Raw genomic sequence first — 14,712 nt, forward strand, 5'->3', positions numbered from 1 at the left:
CTGATGCCATGAAGTCACCAGCAGGGGGCGCGCGCACGTGTGCGTTCGTGCGTGCGTGCCTGCGTGCGTGCATGTGTGAAGATGAAGAGAGTCTATGCCTCAGGAGCCTGGCAGAGCTGCCCTGGTGCAGGAAAGGAGGACAAGAGGCCTCTGCCAGGGCTAGATCATGGCACTTGGTGTTGAGCCCATCATAGAGAACAGGGTGGGCCATTTCTGTTCAGTAGGCACTCGGGGATCTTCTCCAAGAATGAGAACTCCCTTTCATTGAACATGTACTCAGGGTAAGTGTTACCATTGATCTTCACTGTCAACTTGGCTCGATTCTGAGACTCTGAGGAGACACACCTCTGTTGGTACCCATGAGGGTGTTTCCAGAGAGCTTTAACTCAACAGGGCTGATGTTCAGCTTTAGCTGAACACGGGCGGTACCAGCACATGGACTGGAAGTCTGGATGGAATAAAAAGATTGGGCAAGCTGAGCACCACCATCCATCTTTGCTCTCCGACTACAGGGTGTGTTTCTGCCCATGCCTTCCTCACTTGGATGGACAGTGCCCTCAGACCATGAGCAGAAATAAACTCCGCTTGCCTTGAGCTGCGTTTGCAGTTGCTTTGCACAGGAACCAGAAAAGCACTAATCCACAGAGGGCAGATGGGCAACTGAGGAAAACCCCAATGGCACCAGTGTGGAAGACCGCACATGCATGTGGGTAACACTTGAGCCTTGGCTGGGAAGCTGTGAGGGAGTGTTGCTCAGGTGAGTATGCGTGTGCCTGCGTGTGCATGTGTGTGCGCTTGCATGTGTGTGCTGGGGGACTGTTGCACTGATGCCATCAGTAGCTTGAGGCAGGAAGGTGACTTGTACAGGACCTCCAGACCCCAACCATGGCATGGAGGATAAGGGAATGAATGAGCCTGACCAGGGAAATCTACATCTCCTCACCCTGTCAGTAAAATCACTTTGGGCCCCTCAGTAGCTGGGTGAAGGTCTGAGGTCCCCAGGCCCCCGGGTGAGCTTTGGTAAGGCTGTGGAGTGAAGCCCACCATAAGCCTGCTCCATGGTTCCTTTAGAGCAGCGGTTTCCAACTTTCCTAACGCTGCTCCCTTTAATAGTTCCTCACGTTGTGGTCAACCCCCCCCCCCCAACCATGAAACTATTTTGCTGCTACTTCATAACTATAATTTTCTACTGTTATGGATTGTAATGTAAATATCTGATATGCAGGAAATTTAATATGTGACCTCTCACGGGATGCGAACCCGTTTGGATGGGGTGCTTCTCCATTGAGCATCCTCCCTTCTCAGGCCTAGGCCTTGCTTAAGGCTAGCCCTCTCCTCTCCCTTTCTTTGAGGTTCCAGGCTGGACCCATTTCCTAAGGGGAAGTTGGAGGCCCACGGGGTTTGGGGTCAGAATGCATGTGATAACAAACAAAAGCAGCTGACAGCTCACCTGCTCTTTTCCTCTTCCAGTTGTGAACGCAGTTTATCTTCCTGTTGGTCAGGCAGGGAGGGTGTGGTCGTGTTCTCTGAGATTCCTGGAGGAGGGAGATGCTAGTGGGTCACAGCAACCAAAAAAGGTAGAAAGGAAAATGTGATGGGCCAGTAACGGAGTTCAAGGGCATCCAGACAACGGGGGTCCCGGGAGTTCCTTCCGGAGCCTCTGGGTGGCAGCCTCAGCTCGGCCTCAGAGGCAGCCCCCTTGTGTTCTCCCACACCTGACATCCGTCGCTGGAGGGAACTGCCCCACCTCCCCTCTTCTTCCCTGCACTCAGGTTCTCTGGGGTCCATAAGGAAGAGGCGACCCGTATTTCCTCATTGGAGAAAGCCCTTTCCGGACCAAGAACAGGCGTGGCTCTGATCGCCTGCCTGTGCCTGCACCAGTTCGGCTGCTCCAGGCTCAGAACCCTGGCTCTGTTCTCCACCTCCATATAAGGCCGAGCTTTTCAGGCTAATCAATGGAGGTGATAGGAATCTTCATCCTTTATGACCAGAGACAGAACCAGTGGTGGGGTCTGGGCAGGCCTGAGCCCTTCAGTGGGGCCGACTGGTTGCTGTTACCTGCCTAGATGCTGACTCTTCTGTGTGGGTACCTGGCTATAACTGGGGAGCTCCTGGTACCCTCCGAGCTCATCTGCTAAACCTCTGGGGCGGGGGTTGTCTGCCATTGGGCAGTGCTTCTTCGTCAACACAGAGGTACCACAAAGCCCAGCAGAGTGAAGGCCTCCCTTACCTACCCCGCCTTGGCTCTGCCCCTGCCCTCCAGCCCTGCCCCTCCCTGTGAAGTCCGAACTCCCCCGCCACAGAATGAAAGTCTCCCCTCCCCAAATCCTGCTCTCTCCATCACCCCCCCAGCTCCTGTCCCCCAACCCATGCACTTCCTGAGCACCATCAGACTTAATCCTCATGGCAGTTATTGGAAGCAGCATCACTCCTGAGTTGCTGATGAGGCTACAGGGGGCTAATCTGTCAAGTCCGGATGTGGCTAACTTCCAGATCCCCATCTTTGTGGGTGCCAGGGTCCTGGATTCCAATCTCCTTCTAGAATATTTTATTCATTTATTATTATGTGTGTGTGGGTGCACATGTGTCATGGCATACATACAGAGGTGGGAGCAACGTTATGGAGTCTATTCTCTCCTTCCACTTTTAACCAGGTTCCAGGGATTGAACTGAGTCCTGTGTGTCAAATGCTTCACACACACACACACACACACACACACACACACACACACACACACCCAGCCACCTCACCAGCCCAGCGTCTCTGAGGGACAATCATTTGCTTTCTGTTCACAGACAGGCAGTGGCTGGCAGCTCCGTGATGCATAGGAGAGCATGTTTCATGGGTCACAGTTATTTCCACCAATTTTGAGTGGAGACTATCCCTACTAATGTCCCCTTTCATCTCCACATGGGCTTTTTGGAGCAGCACAGAATGTCTTTTCTATTCTGAGGGTCCTTTAAATATTCAACACCATCACACTACCTGAGTCTGGAGTCTCATCGCAGGCTGGCTTGCCCACTTCTTCGTGTGGAGGTTAGGGACCTTGTTACCGCCTAATTAGCTCATTTCAAAAGCAGAGACCTGGTATAACAGCCCATCTAGGGTGAGATGCAGGGTGGAAAGGGGCACCTTCCAGCTTTTCAATATATAATTTCAGGCCAGGGAGCTAGCTCACAGGGTGCAGCCCATGCCATGAAAGCAAGAGGACCTGAGTTTGAATCCCCAGAGGCTGGTGGCGTAGTGTGCATCCTGGGGTAAGAGAGTGGCTGGAGGCTCACTGTCCAGCTAGCCTTGCATCCACAGCAGTAAAAAGATGGACCTGTCTCAAACACACTAGAAGGCAAGGACACCCACGTTTGTCTCCAACCTCCACCTCCGTGTGTGTGCCGGGGCATGCACCTGCACACATTCGTACACACAAACACACACACACACACACACACACACACACATTGGACATGGTGGCACACCTTGTAATCCCATCATTTGGAGGCTGAGGTAGAAAGATTAAAAGTTTGAGGCCATCCTAGGCTGCATATTGAGATTAAAGACAGCTGGAACTATAGGAGGCCCTGGTTTGGACAAAACCACCCTCCAGAAACCCTAAGTAATTCCATCTGTTTCTGCAGCAGGTGCGTTACTAAAGCTGGCCGTTTATTGAATGCCCTCTGACTAGGTCCTCTATGTACCATCAAGTCCTCAGGATAACCATGCATGGACGGCACTCCCAACTCACTGCAGTTAGATTTCCTGTCTAGGGGGTCCATACATAACACAGGTCACACAGCTTGGAAGGCGCGAAGCTTAGGTGGGAATCTAGGAAAACGCTTATGGCAGCTCTCTCCATCATGGCCCGTGTGGCCCTCTGTTAAGCTTGTGTTTAGACGAAAGCCTTTTGTGCTTTTCACAAGCGGCGGCCCCAATGTACCCTGCCCCGACTGCAGCACTCCACACTTACTGGGACTCTGGCCTGTAGAGAGGCCTCCACCGCAAGGCTTTACTCTGGCTGCCTCCTGACTGCTTCACTGATGCATGGACACATATGCTAAGTGGTTACTAGTCTGTCTTATCTCTGCAGAACCAATGAGCCTCTCTTCCTTGCACTAGGTAAGCAGGTATCTTCTGTCATCCTAGCTGAAGATGACACTGTCATCCCCTGGGAACATTTTATCAGCCTTATGAGCTCAGGGCTGGTCTTTATTACCCATGATCCTCCCTGACCTCCAAGTCACAGGCGCAGGGAGTTTAGAGGTAGAAATGAGGCCCTTCTGTTTTCTGTATCTTCCCCTGGAGTCTTGTTTAGAGGCTGTGTACAGGACACACTGGATTCTGTGTTTATTTGACGACTCTGTCTTTGAAAAATGGCAGATGTGAAACACAGAAGGTGGTGTATTAACACCAAATGATAGCGGGCCTTTAAATGGTCAGGACACTTCCTTCCCTAAGAGTTCTGGGCCCATCTGTCTTGCGGCCTGCTGACACAGAGCTCTGCCTCATCTTCCCTCTTTTAACACCTTTGAAAAAGGGCAAACCAAGGGCACACAAAGGATTCAGTACCAGCCTGCTCTGGAGCGATGGCTGCGGGTACTGGAACTAGCAGAGAGGCAGCAGAAGGAGGGGGAATGGGCTCAGGCTTTGTATGGGAGGCAGCATCCAGGACTGTGGGGTCAGGAGGGGGATGAAGGGACGGAGTCCCAACATGCACACACAGCTCCTCTGCAGGAGGCAGGCCTTAGTCCATGGTGTGTGGGGGTTTCTGTAGACGACCTGCAGGTGTGTGTGATGTCCAGGAGCCATAGGTCCGGGGGATCCTTCTGAATGTGTCTGAGACAAGTATGCAGGGCTAACGCCAGCTATCGCCGGCTCAGTCCTGGGTCCAGGTCAACGTGTGTTACCTCATTCGTCCTCAGCCCCACAGGGTTCCACTGCTCTGTGTGTGTGTGTGTGTGTGTGTGTGTGTGTGTGTATGTGTGTGTGCATGTGTGTATGTATGTATGTATGTGTGTGTGCACGTGTGTTTGCGTGTGTGTGTGTGCGCGTGTTTGTGTATGTGTGTGTGCGTGTGTGTATGTATGTGCGTGTTTGTGTATGTGTGTGTGCATGTGTGTATGTATGTATGTGTGTGTGCACGTGTGTGTGTATGTGTGTGTGCGTGTTTGTGTATGTGTGTGTATGTGTGTGTGCGTGTTTGTGTATGTGTGTGTGTGTGTGTGTGTGTATGTGTGTGTGTGTGTGGTGGCGGGCATGTGGAGGTCAGAGGACAACTTTGCACTGTCCTCTCAGGTTGTCAGACTTGCACAGAAGTGCCATTCCCCCTGGGCCTTCTCACTGGCCCCTTCAGAAATGTTTGTTTAGTGCTGACAATGGGCCTGCGTCACTCCAGGAGGAATAATTTTAGTGATGAAGATGAACCTCAATCAACAACAACAAAATCAGGTCTGCAATGCAATACAGTAGGCTGGAGGACAAGCTGGACAAAAATACAGAGTGCATGGAGCGCTGTCAAGGGTGGCCTCTTGGACAGTAGGGCCGAGACCTGCAGAGATTCGGGGACTGAGAAGCACTTGGAGTGCTCAAGGCCGAGCCTGCTTGGTGCCGTGAGAGCAATGAGAAGGCCTATGTGTTTGGGGGAGTGGGTAAGGCAGAGGACAGTGGGAGCTGAGGTCAGTGTGGAAAATGAGGCCAAGTGTGGTTGGCCATGGTAAGGACGCTGGCAATGAGACCCATGGGGGCCTGAGGGGACCACAGTGGGTCCTTCAAGGCTGATCTGAGACAAAGTTATTCTGCATGAAAAGCAGCTCATGTGTGGTGGTGCCAGGATTCACTAAGCTTGCTGGAAAGATCTGGGAAAGGGGGCTAGGACAAGGGACCTCAGGCAGCTGGGATGAAGGCACAGCATCCCAGAGACACATGCTATGCACATTGTCCCAGACAAGCCTGAGGCCAAAGGTGATGCTTGTTTGGTGGACTGCATTGAGACCCACCGGCAGACAGGAGCCAGCCCCTAGGAAGAGGAGCCTAGGCCAAGGAGTCAAAGGGAGAGGAGCAGGAACAAGATGAGCAGGACAGAGGGGGATAAAGGGCATGTGGACTTGTAGGTCTTTGTTCCCACTGCAACCCTGGCCATGGACAGAACCCTCAATCACCTGACACGGGAGCCTTTCTTTCAAAGACAGGATTCTGGCTGGGACGGCAGCACAGGAGGGGTTAGACAAGTGACCCGTGAGGTCCCCATAATGAGCAGCTGGCTCTAAAGCAATTAAAAAAGCAAGAAGAAAGGGTGGCTCTCTATCTGGATGTCACACAAGGAAGAAGCCCTAAGCAGTTGAGTAGCAAAATCAGGAAGCCAGAGGGTAGGGCATTCAATTCCTCCATTGCTGGGAGGCCAGCCAAGATGTGGGCCCTTCTGCCTGAGCTGGTTCTACTGGGGAGGTCTCTAGCTCCTCTTTCTGCTTCTCCACACTCTACACAGTTATTTGATGCCTGAACTGTACAAAATCTCATTTCTCTGGTTCGGTGCCTCTCGACTGGGGGCTCATCGAAATCACTTATGGAGCTTGTCAACAGTGCAGCAGCTGGGCTCCGCTCCAGATCTGCTGAGTTCAGATTTGTCAGCATGTCCCCTGGAGATCCCGATGCCACCCCTTGTTAAGGAACCAGCCAAGGCTTTGGACCTTTTGCACTGCCAGCGCCTGTGCAGGAGTTCCGGAGACAATTGGACCTGCACAAGGGATGGTGTGTGGAAGGTAGTGTGTCCTCACAGCCCCAGCTTGCCCTGCGGACATTGAGGGTCACTGCGATGAAGGGGGATGGAGCTGGGGATCTGCTGCAAAGAACACACCCTCTGTGAAGCCAGAGTTGCCTGTAGTTGGCCTTCACTAGGTGCTTGGTAGGATCTGTGTAATGCTATCCACTCCTAGATGTAACACACCTCACAGGTGTCATCTATGAAGTCTCCACAATTCCTGTGCCACATGGGACTTGGCCTTGGGAGAGTTATAGTCTGACTGGTTTCAACGCTGGAGTTGGAAGCAATTTCAGTGATGAAGGGAGCCATGGGCAGGCAGCTCACTAAAGTCCGCATTGACTTACCCAAAGTGGGTGAAGGTGGTGCTCTTCCCCATGAATGACTTTCAGGTCTGCAGCAGGGCCATCATGAAGTCTTGGTCTCTTCCCAGGTACTGGCTTGTGAAGACTGCCCTTTCCTAACCAAAATACAACAACCTGTGCAAGCCCCACTGGACACGTGCAGCTTACCTACTGTATATGAGCAGGAGTGTGCCACAATCCAGGCCATTTCATGAGACTCCTGGGAGCAACCTGCCCCATCTTCTTGGCCATTCTAAAGGTACTCAGGCAGGCAATAGTGACAGTTCCAACCATGTTGTGAAGCTGCGAGGGACCCTCTGGGCTTCCGTAGAGCATACATTGTGGGGCCTAGGCTAGCTGTCACTTGGCCAGGAGCCAGAATGGGAGGTGGCAGTGGGCTCTGTTGTTTTCCCTTACCAGACAGGATACTGGGGCAATGAGGCATATCCTTAGCTACACAGTGAATTCTTTCAACACCCACTCTGGGTCTCATTGGACTAAACGGCCTTGCAGAGCCATAGATCACTCAGCCTCATCTTGTTTGAGGAGCCGAAGTGTCTCCTCTTATGGAGATTAATGGTGCCAATGGCTCAGTCACCGCAGTGGCCAGCAAGCATCTGGCTTCCCAATCAGACTGTTTCCTGTGTAATGCTCACATTTATTGTCAACTGGAGTCATCACACTGACGGTGCTCAGTGCCATTATCCATCTTGGTACTGGCTCTGTGGAGTACCTTAGCAGCACATGGCATGCCTGTACTTCAGCTGTGATGAGGAACCCGTGGTCACATGCTTGGCAGTTCCTGGGACACCATCATTCTTGCCCACATTCCCTGCACACACTGCCTGTCATCCCTCAGAGAACAGATGATCTTTGAGAGGAGAAAGGTGATACTTTAACACAAACACAAGTGTCTGTCTCAGGGAAAATAACAGGCCAGACAGCCCCTCCAGCTCTTCTGTGGGAGTAATCTTCCTCTCTTCTACCCTGGGCTGCTGATGCCCCAAATCTTATGCCTGGGATGGTTCTCTTCTTATTCCTCACCATGTTCCTTGAGGAGACAGGCCACAGAGAGGGGCAGTATGCACATGGTCAATCAGCAACATGAGGGAGACTCTTGGAATACTCCACCCTCAGGAAAGACATTCTTCATCCAACATCCTTGCTTGAGATTGGCTCCGTGGTCATCCCTGATCAACTGGGAGCTCTCTGCCACTCACATCTGTTCACAGACTTTTCTGCACTCACACCTTTCCAAAATTCTCTAATCTGTCAGGTGGTGGTGGCACATGCCCTTAATCTCAGCACTCGGGAGGCGGAGGCAGGCAGATCTCTGTGAGTTCGAGGCCAGCCTTGTCTACAGATCAAGATCCAGTACAGGCACCAAAACTACACAGAGAAACCCTGTCTCAAAAAAACAAAAAACAAAAACCAAGATTCTTGAATTTATCCATAATCCTCTCTCCAAACAGCTCTTCACAATCCTTCATATCTCCAAGATACTTCTTTTAAAGTACTGTATATCTCATAATTCTCCCTCCAGGTGCTGGAGAGATGGCTCAGTGGTTAAGAGCACACACTGCTCTTCTAGATGACCTGAGTTCAGTTCTGAGCTCACAACTAGACACCTTCTGCTGGCCTTCCTGGACACTGCATTCATGTACACATACCCTCATACAGACACACATAATTAAAAATAACATAATAAATACTCTCTCTTCCACTTTCAGATTCATGGACCCATTGTGATCACATGGCTGTACCACAGCGGCTTCCCAGAGGAAATAATTAAGAACTTGACATCCTGAGAATCATTTTTCTCTTTTCCAGTGGGACCCAGCCAACATGGCTGCCATGCTGTCAGGACATGGAGGTCTTTGGTCAGTGTAGTTGCCTATGCCAAGGAGTGATTCAGGTCTTCTCTCTTAGGAAGATCTGAATGGTGCTGAGGTTGGCCAACCCCTTGACGGGCTTTTCGGAGAAGTTTAAAGGATTTAGGAATTGAGTTGAGGACTCTTAATGAAGCTGTTTCTTGTTACTTTGTTTTACTTGGCAACCGCTTATCACACCCTGGAGCCACAGATGAGCTCCACGCTGGACCACACTGCAGAACTGGCACATCACCAAGCAGGCAAGAGTTGGCTGACCAGCCCAGATTCTAATGGAACCTAAGACAGGGGCCAGAGCAGATGCCCGGGAGAAACTTTTAAAATAAAGAACTAGACATTTTCCGAGCCGGGCGGTGGTGGTGCACACCTTTGATCCCAGCACTCAGGAGGCAGAGGCAGGTGGATCTCTGTTAGTTTGAGGCCAGCCTGGGCTACAAAGCAAGTTAGAGGACAGCCAAGGCTGTTACACAGAGAAACCCTGTCTCCCAAAGCCAAACAAAACAAGAAAAAGACATTTCACTCTAGGCCACATCTTCCTTGTAACTGAGGGAAGTGTATATGGAGATACGTCCTCTTCCCTCCTCAAGTGGAGCTTGAAAGAGAGCAGTAGGAAGCCTGATGGGAAGCACATGTCCACGTGTGTCTGAGTGAGAAGTAAACTCGAGTCATGGCTGGTTTCTGTGTGGAAAGACACCTTGGATTATGAAAGCTGCTTGATTAAATTGACTTACCCATTTAAAAAATATCTTGACTTCAAAATTTAATTCAAAAGATATGTTAATTTGGGGGAGAGGTTCTGTTTTTATTTCCACAGGAAATGAGAGGCTATGGATTCATTCTGGTTTGATAAAGGAAGACCACCTAAAATCGTCTCTACAGACATAAAGAAATAAACCTAAAAATGACGACAGAACAGAACAAGGGGACTGGACCCCAGTAATCAGCCAGGTGGTCCAGCGTCCCAGACAGCTTCCGCTCCTGACTGAGATGGCCCAGCCTCACAGAATACTCAGCCAAGATTAACAATTATCCGGATTTCTCAGGGTCCCCTAAAGATTACCAGTGCCCAGCAATCAGCAGGAAGTAGTCTAGAAAACTATGCCCACATTCCTAAAATATTGGTTATAAATATTTAGTTGCATTTAAAGGGGGTTGGTTACAAATTGTTACGGGTCATAGTCAATCTATTTCTAAAAGAAGAAAGGGGGATATGATATAGAAATGATGGGGAAAAGGGGTAGATTATTGAATCTACATTAATCCAAAAAACAACTATTAATCTTAAATATTTTACATTGGTATGGATTTTAATTTATTGATACAAATTTAAAGTTATTTCTGTTACACTGTATGTATGTTTCTACTCTTATTTGGAGTATTATGTTTATGCAGCTCAATTAAAATGCAAATATAATTAAGAAATACAGATTAATAGTCATCTATAATAGTCAAACATATAGACATGTTAGGTATGTTTTCAAGGTCATACACAGATATATTTAAATTGATAGATGGTCTTCATACACTTCAAAGACCTATGGAATATGGCATTTAATATGTGTCATAACCTAAGGCTTTTCATGACAGTGAGACACATCTGCTCCAGGCAGCACCAATTTACTTTAAAGGAAGATGATGGGCATCAAAGAACCTCCATATGGATTTGCTTTTGTTATGGCAAAAGCTAGCCATTTGGGCAAAAAAAAAAAAAACCTGCCCTTGCCACAATTTCTGACAATATACTATCCAAACTGGACCAGGAGGAAACAAGAAAAGGCAATTGCCAAACTTTGCCAAGACAAGGTAGGACAGTCCTTCAAAATTCCCTGCTTCACAGGAAAGTCTGTCAGATATTCTAGGCCTGAAGCCCAGAGTTGTATGCCCCAATGTTGCAGAGGAACTTTGGGTGACTGTCCAGGAAGCCTGATGTCCCTGTCATTAGGTAACATTTCATCCTTCTGGAGTCTTTGATAGAGTTAACAACTAAATAGTTAAACTTACAGTTTGCCTTAGTTATGATAGAAAACAAATTAGGTAAAAAAACAACAACAACAATAACAAAAAAACTTTAGACTTACCAAGGTAAGATAGATAATAGAGTATTTTCTTTAATATTGCCAAATACAAACTGACTAGATATTATAACTGTAATTCTTACTTGATAACTGTTTTGTTATATATAACTTTACTATGTTAAAATTAAAACCTTCCCTTTTTTAATTAGACAAAAAGTGGGAAATGCTGTGGAATAATCCTTCTGTACACTGTGTGAATATATGTTGCAATGATTGGGTTAATAAATAATCTGACTGGCCAATAGCTGAACAGGATAAAGCTAGGCAGGAGAGCCAAACTGAGAATGAGGGGATGAGGAAGGGTGGAGTCAGAGGGGATGCCTGCCAGACACAGAGGGTGCAGGAGATGAACATGCCATGCTAATGAATGTCCTGCCACATGGCAGAGCATAGATAAGGAATATGGGTTAACTTAAAATGTAAGAGCTACTTAGGAATAAGCCTGAGCCATTGGCTGAGCATTCATAATTAATATAAGCCTCGGTGTGTTTATTTGAGAGCAATTGTGGGACAAGAAAACTCTGCCTACAAATTTCAAATTACTGACGTGTTGTTTCTGAATCCAGAGTTGGGAAGATATGTATACAGTGGCTCTAATGAGCCTGTGTAAGCCAGTTCCAGTGCACCCTTAGATCCTCCAGCACACCTCAGGAGACTGAGATTATATATATTGGTTTTTTGAGGCAAGGTTTCCCTGTGTAGCTTTGTGCCTTTCCTGGAACTCACTTGGTAGCCCAGACTGGCTTCGAACTCACAGAGATCCTCCTGGCTCTGCCTCCCAAGGGCTGGGATTAAAGGCGTGCACCACCACTGCCCAGCTGAGATCATTTTTAATAAGGCTCCCTGGGTGGAGCAGGACCCCAGGAAATGTAAAGCTACAGGCCACTGCTTCCTGAAGCTTTGTGACAGGGCTATTCCATCCACTTCTCAAATTCACCTCTTTTGCCCCCTCCTTCTCACCCTGGGGAACTGGCTGGTGTAATGGTGCCCTTTCTTTGCCTGGTATCCTGCCTAGTATCAATCAATGGGGACCATTAGTAGGCGACTGTGAGGAGGGAGAAGACAGAAGTCAAGACAGCTGAGGAGGAGATGTCTCTGCAGGGTCAGGACTTGACTGTTACATTCAAGGTTCAGATGTGTTCTATACCTCCCTTCCTAGCTTCATGTTCCAGTTATTGCTCAATCTTTGTACCCCTTAGTCACCCCTAGGGGTGACAACTCTTCTTGCTCTGTTGTTTGCTAGTGTCTCTGGGGTGCTATGTCAGCCCTTGTGACTTTGCTACACTCACCTACACTTTATGACTAGGTCTTTGTTCAATCTCGTTCACGATACCTAATACGAATACTGCTATTTACTTCTTGTCAGGACCCCTGGTCACCATCAGGTACACTGTCCAAATAAGTGCACACCCTCAAGTCAAGAACGTGCTGGTAGAGGAACTCCAGAGACCCCAAAGAAGGAAGAGTCAGGTCACAGCCATGGAACAACAGTACCAGACAGGAGACATTGATGTCAACCGACCTTCTTTCCAGCCCCTTCTTGTGAAGATGGAGCCTTAATGGGTGACATGAGTATGGGAATGAATAGTGAGAAAAGCTGGCCCCAACACAGGTGGCCTTAGCTGGGCTTAAGAGGGGGAAGTCTTATCTTTGAGATAAATTCAAATTATGAGAACTGCAGTTAAACATACAATGACCCATTTTAATTGGTTGCTTTTGTGATTAACAGTCACTTACCAATTGAATTGTGGGGTCACTCAGTTTCTGGTTGAGATATAGAAGAAAGACCTCATGTAAACATGAGAGAGATAGAGGTAGAAATAGAGATAGATAGATAGACAGATAGATAGATAATCAGACAGACCAAGATAGTGATATTTATGTGTATATATTCCCCATGCCGTTCGACATGCTGGGCATGCTATCTGCAGCTATTAAGCCCACTAGAAATGACCACATGCTTGGAGGCAAAAATGATAACTGGTACATTCCCACTTTGATCTTTAAGTAAAGTGATCCTGACGTACCCATAGTGAGGAGATTAAGATGAGTTTGAATAGGACTGGGATTCTCACTTTATTATCAAGTCAACCATCACAGTGATTCCACAGAAACAGTAATTTCTGTTTATATTCTGAGCCCTTGGAGTCTAATCCTTCATTGAGCTCTGGAGATTACCACAAGCCATTTCAACAAAGCTCAAAGTATGGTCTATGCTACCACTATATTCGGGAAAGCTCTAAATAATTTAATATAGTTGTTTCCATTCTTATTTCTAAATAAACCATTACAGAATTGGTGGGAGCCTTTTGGCAGCCAGCACCAAGCGCTCTCCTCCACATCTCCCCAAGGATGTCAGGATTCTGAAGCATGCCATCAGCCTTCTCTTCTGGGATCAGTTTCTCACTGTATATGTTTAATGTCCCCTCAGCACCATAGAGCAGCGGAAGGCCACACATGCGATGTGTAAGGAAAAAACAGAGGATATAAAGTTGGGTGGGTAAGGAAGCAGGGTGAGTCTGGGAGGAGTTGCGGGAGATGGTGAATATAGTCAAAACTCACTGTTCGAATTCTCAAAGATCTAATTAAAATAAAGAGCAGGGCTGAGGAGCTGCCTCGAGTGGGTAAAGCACATGCGCTGTAAGTGTGAGGACCCGAGTCCAAATCCCCAGAACCACATAAAGCCAGATGAGGTAGCTCACATCTTTAAGGCCAGTACTGCTGTGGTGAGCTGGGAAGCTGAGACAGGAGGATCCCCGGAAGTTTATGGATGAGCTAGCACGGTGAATGCATGGATGGGCTAGCCCACTGAGTGCATGGATGGGCTAGCCCGGTGAATGCATGGATGGGCTAGCCCACTGAGTGCATGGATGGGCTAGCCCACTGAGTGCATGGATGGGCTAGCCCACTGAGTGCATGGATGGGCTAGCCTAGTGAATGAATGGATGAGCTAGCCTAGTGAATGCATGGATGAGCTAGCCTGGTGAGTGCATGGATGAGCTAGCCTGGTGAGTGCATGGGTGAGCTAGCCCGGTGAGTGCAGTAGCAAACAAAGTGGAAGGTGAGACCTAGCACCTATGGTTATCCTCTGCTTTCCACATATGCACTGTGGCATGTACTGTAGCATGCATGTGCCTTCTCATACATGCAGACACATAATATACATGCATACAGATGCACACATACTAAGATTGGAGAAAAAAAAGAAAAACCAAAAAGCAGTTTCTTGGCCTCAAAAGAGGTTGCACAGGTGTCCTGTTCATAAAGACTTGAGGGACTGTTATACCCAGACATGTTTCAAGCACAAAACACCTCCCACTCTTCATGAATGAACAGCACTAAAAAAACTAAGAATTACACAAAAAGACACTGTTTCTGGAGCTCGACTTTGTTCCACAGTCTACGCACCCTTTCTTCTAATCACTGTGCACATCTGAGTTTTCACATTGCTAAGGTGGATCTATGGTATGCATATTTTATTCCAGTTTCCACTGGACCAATGCCCCACTCCCAGCTTGTTTTGCTGTTGCCAATTGGAGATCTCTGAGCTTGTGGTTTTGTTGCCTGGCTTGCTTGTCTCTCTGCAGTGAAAACAGTGCATGATGAGCATCTTCCTGGACTCATCTGTGACATCATCTTGTGTGCACTTTCCTAG

General features: G+C 48.3%; 1 protein-coding gene and 1 long non-coding RNA gene across 2 annotated transcripts in view; one reads left to right on the forward strand and one right to left on the reverse strand.

Moving 5' to 3' along the window:
• Positions 1 to 14,712, reverse strand: part of Kif6 (kinesin family member 6) — a 304,808-nt gene that overhangs the window by 19,225 nt on the left and 270,871 nt on the right. The window contains exon 17 of the mRNA XM_036168128.1: positions 1,451 to 1,535. Coding sequence (XP_036024021.1) covers positions 1,451 to 1,535 — 85 coding nt within the window. The remainder of the gene's footprint in view (positions 1 to 1,450; positions 1,536 to 14,712) is intronic.
• Positions 82 to 9,340, forward strand: LOC118569877. The gene is made up of 3 exons (XR_004943092.1): positions 82 to 757; positions 7,183 to 7,352; positions 8,824 to 9,340. It is a non-coding gene; the product is annotated as an uncharacterized LOC118569877 (long non-coding RNA).

Source organism: Onychomys torridus, chromosome 18, assembly GCF_903995425.1.
Source record: "Onychomys torridus chromosome 18, mOncTor1.1, whole genome shotgun sequence".
Classification (NCBI taxonomy): Eukaryota; Metazoa; Chordata; class Mammalia; order Rodentia; family Cricetidae; genus Onychomys; species Onychomys torridus.